The following is a 3,047-nucleotide window of genomic DNA, read 5'->3' as shown; positions in this document are numbered from 1 at the left end:
CCCCCGCCCCCCATGGATGCCCCCGGGGATTCCCCTGCGATCCCAGGGCCATCCCCGGGAATTCCCTGCGTGATTCCAGACCATTCCTGGGGATTCCCATGCCATCCTGGGGACACCCCCAGGAATTCCCGCTCGATTCCATGGATGTCCCTCCCGGTTTGGTCCGGAGGTCGCCAAGCTCCAAGATGGAACGAGGGGCCCCAAAACCGCCCGTTTCGTCCCCAACCGCAGGAGAGGCCCCCGCTTCCGAGGAGGACCCTGACGCCGAAGCCACCGGCCGTGCCCAGGCCGGAGAAGAGCCCGGAGAGCGGCACCGAGGGACCGTCCCCGAAGGCGGCACCCGGAGCGGCGCCGCGGGACACGGGGGACACGGGGGACCTGCCCCTGCCCCCCTCGGTCTCGGCGCTGGCCCCCGTCGTCCTCTCGGCCCGCGCGGCCAAGCCCCGGCCGCCGGCGGACAAATTCCAGCAGCTGAAGCGGACCGTGGCCCGGAGATTGGGCTCCCTGGATCCCGGCTGGCTCCGGAGGTGCCAGGGCTGCGGCAAGGCCCCGGAGCGCCGGGAGCCCGGCCCCGCTTCCCAGCGGGATCGTCGCTCCCCTTCTCCCGAGCCGGCAGCTCAGCGCCTGCGAGGGGAGGCTTTTCCCGATGATTCCCCGTTGGGAATGTGGCGCGACGCGGAGCTTGCGGGCGCTGCCGGGGACGAGCGCCGGGAGGCGGAGGGCGGCCCGGGATTGGTGACGGGAGGCGGATCCCGGTGCCTCCCTCCAGCCTCCGGAGAGCGGGAGGAGGCCGGAGAGCGGGAGGAGGCCGGAGCGGCTCCGTTGGAGGAAGCGGAGCAGGGAGCCGCTCGTCCCAAGCAGCTCCGAGCCTCCCGCAAGAGGCTCCGCGAGGCCGGAGCGGCCGGCGAGGCCGCGGCCAAGCGGAGCGGGCGCCGCAAGGAGGCCGAGGCCGAAGAGGTGCCGGTGCCCGCCGGGGACCCCCTGGGAGAGGCGGAGGAAGAGGAGGGCCGAGGCCGCCCTTCCCGCAGGCCTCCGGCCTCCAGGTGGGTGCTGCCGCCCCGCGCCGGCCTCCGCCCCGCGCCGGCCTCCCCCGCGCCAACGGGGCCTCCCCGCCGCAGGGACGGCGCCAACTTTGTCCGACTGAACCTCAAGAGGAAGACGTACGCGAGGGGCCCCGTGCTGAAGGGCAAGCGCCTCCGCAAGCAGGTAGGGCGCCCCGAGCGGCCTCCACTCGGCCTCGGAGCTCCCCGGCACCACAGGGAGGCTCCTGCGCGGCCTCGGAGCCTCCGCCGGCCTCCCGGAGCGGTTTCTGTAGGGAGGTCGGGCTCTAAAACCCCCCTGCAAGGAGGCCTGGGGCTCTGTAGGCTCCGTGGCCGGCCTAATTAGCACCTGGGGCTTAATTGGGCGCCCAAAGGGAGGCCCGGCGGGCGGCGGAGCCTCCGTGCGGAGGAGCCGTTGACGCCGGCTCGCCCGGCAGCTCTGGAAGCAGAAGTGGCGGATGAAAGCGGAGCAGTTCGGAGGCGGCGGCGGCGCCGCGGGCGGCTGCTTCCGCTGCGGCGCCGCGGGGCACTGGGCGGCCGCCTGCCCGGGCCGCGGTGAGCACCCGATCCCGATCCGGATCCTGATCCTGATCCCACCGCTAGCAGCATGTCCCAGTCCCGATCCTGATCCCGCTGCTACCAGCACTTCCTGATCCCAGTCCTGATCCCGATCCTGATCCCACCACTACCGGCATGTCCCAATCCCCATCCCAACCCAATCCCACCACTACCGACACTTCCCAATCCCGATCCGGATCCCACCACTACCCGCACTTCCCGATCCCAATCTCCATCCCAATCCGATCCCGATCCTGATCTCACCGCTATCGACACTTCCCAATCCCCATCCCAATCCTGATCCCACCACTACCGGCGCTTCCCGATCCCAATCCAGATCCTTGTCCCACCACTACCCGCCCTTCCCGATCCCAATCTCTATCCCAACCTGATCCTGATCTCACCACTACCAGCACTTCCCAATCCACATCCTGATCCTGCCGCTACCAGCGCATCCCAATCCTGATCCCAATCCCTTCCTGATCCTGATCTCGCCACTGCCGGTGCTTCCCGATCCCAGTCTCCATCCCAACCTGATCCCGATCCTGATCCCGCCTCTACCGACACTTCCCGATCCCAATCCTGATCCTGCTGCTACCAGCACTTCTCGATCCCAATCACGATTCCAATCCTAATCCCAATGCTGATCCCGCCAGTACCAGCGCTTCCTGACCCTACTCCCTTCCCAATCCCACTCCTGATCCTGCCACTACCAACACTTCCCAATCCTGATCCCACCGCTGCTGGCACTTCCCGATCCCAATCCAGATTCCGATCCTGATCCTGCCGCTACCAGCCCTTCCCGCTCCCAATCCCTTCCCAATCCCGCTCCCGATCCCGCTGCTACCACTGCGCATCCGCAGGCGCCGCCGCGGCCCCGCGGCCCCCACAGGAGGCCGCCGGGGAGGCCGAAGAGGAGGAGGAGGAGGCTCCGCTGCCCACGCTGGAGGAGGTGGCCCGCGTCACCCACACCGCGTACCGCGTGCTCGCCTGTGAGTACCGCCGCCGAGGGGGCCGGTTGTACCCGGCGGGCTCAGGGGGGTCTCCCGTGACCCCCGCCCGTGTGCCCAGCGGGCAGCGGAGGCCCGGAGGACGCGGAGGAGGCGCCGCTCGTGGCCGTGCAGCGGCCGCCCTACGAGCCGCCCGCGCCGCCCGCGCCCGTGGAGCCGCTCTACGGCCTGGGGCCGGACGGCCAGGTGCAAGGTAGGAGTCCGGCGCCGCCACCGCGGCCTCCCGCTGCTCCCCGCGGCCTCCCTGTGCTCCCCGGGGCCTCCCCGCGGCCTCCCGCTGCTCCCCGCGGCCTCCCTTTGCTCCCCGGGGCCTCCCCGCGGCCTCCCGCTGCTCCCCGCGGCCTCCCTTTGCTCCCCGGGGCCTCCCCACGGCCTCCCGCTGCTCCCCGCGGCCTCCCGCTGCTCCCCGCGGCCTCCCCGCGGCCTCCCGCTGCTCCCC

General features: G+C 71.2%; 1 protein-coding gene across 1 annotated transcript in view; it reads left to right on the top strand.

Annotated features, from left to right (window-relative positions):
• RECQL4 (RecQ like helicase 4) overlaps positions 1-3,047 on the top strand; it is a 17,425-nt gene that overhangs the window by 1,450 nt on the left and 12,928 nt on the right. Inside the window, exons 5-8 of the mRNA XM_026048839.1 lie at positions 232-1,206; positions 1,478-1,595; positions 2,462-2,646; positions 2,702-2,801. Coding sequence (XP_025904624.1) covers positions 232-1,206; positions 1,478-1,595; positions 2,462-2,646; positions 2,702-2,801 — 1,378 coding nt within the window. The remainder of the gene's footprint in view (positions 1-231; positions 1,207-1,477; positions 1,596-2,461; positions 2,647-2,701; positions 2,802-3,047) is intronic.

Source organism: Nothoprocta perdicaria, unplaced genomic scaffold, assembly GCF_003342845.1.
Source record: "Nothoprocta perdicaria isolate Ctin4 unplaced genomic scaffold, notPer1 scaffold_579, whole genome shotgun sequence".
In the NCBI taxonomy this organism is placed as follows: Eukaryota; Metazoa; Chordata; class Aves; order Tinamiformes; family Tinamidae; genus Nothoprocta; species Nothoprocta perdicaria.
This window is presented reverse-complemented; position numbering and strand designations above follow the sequence as displayed.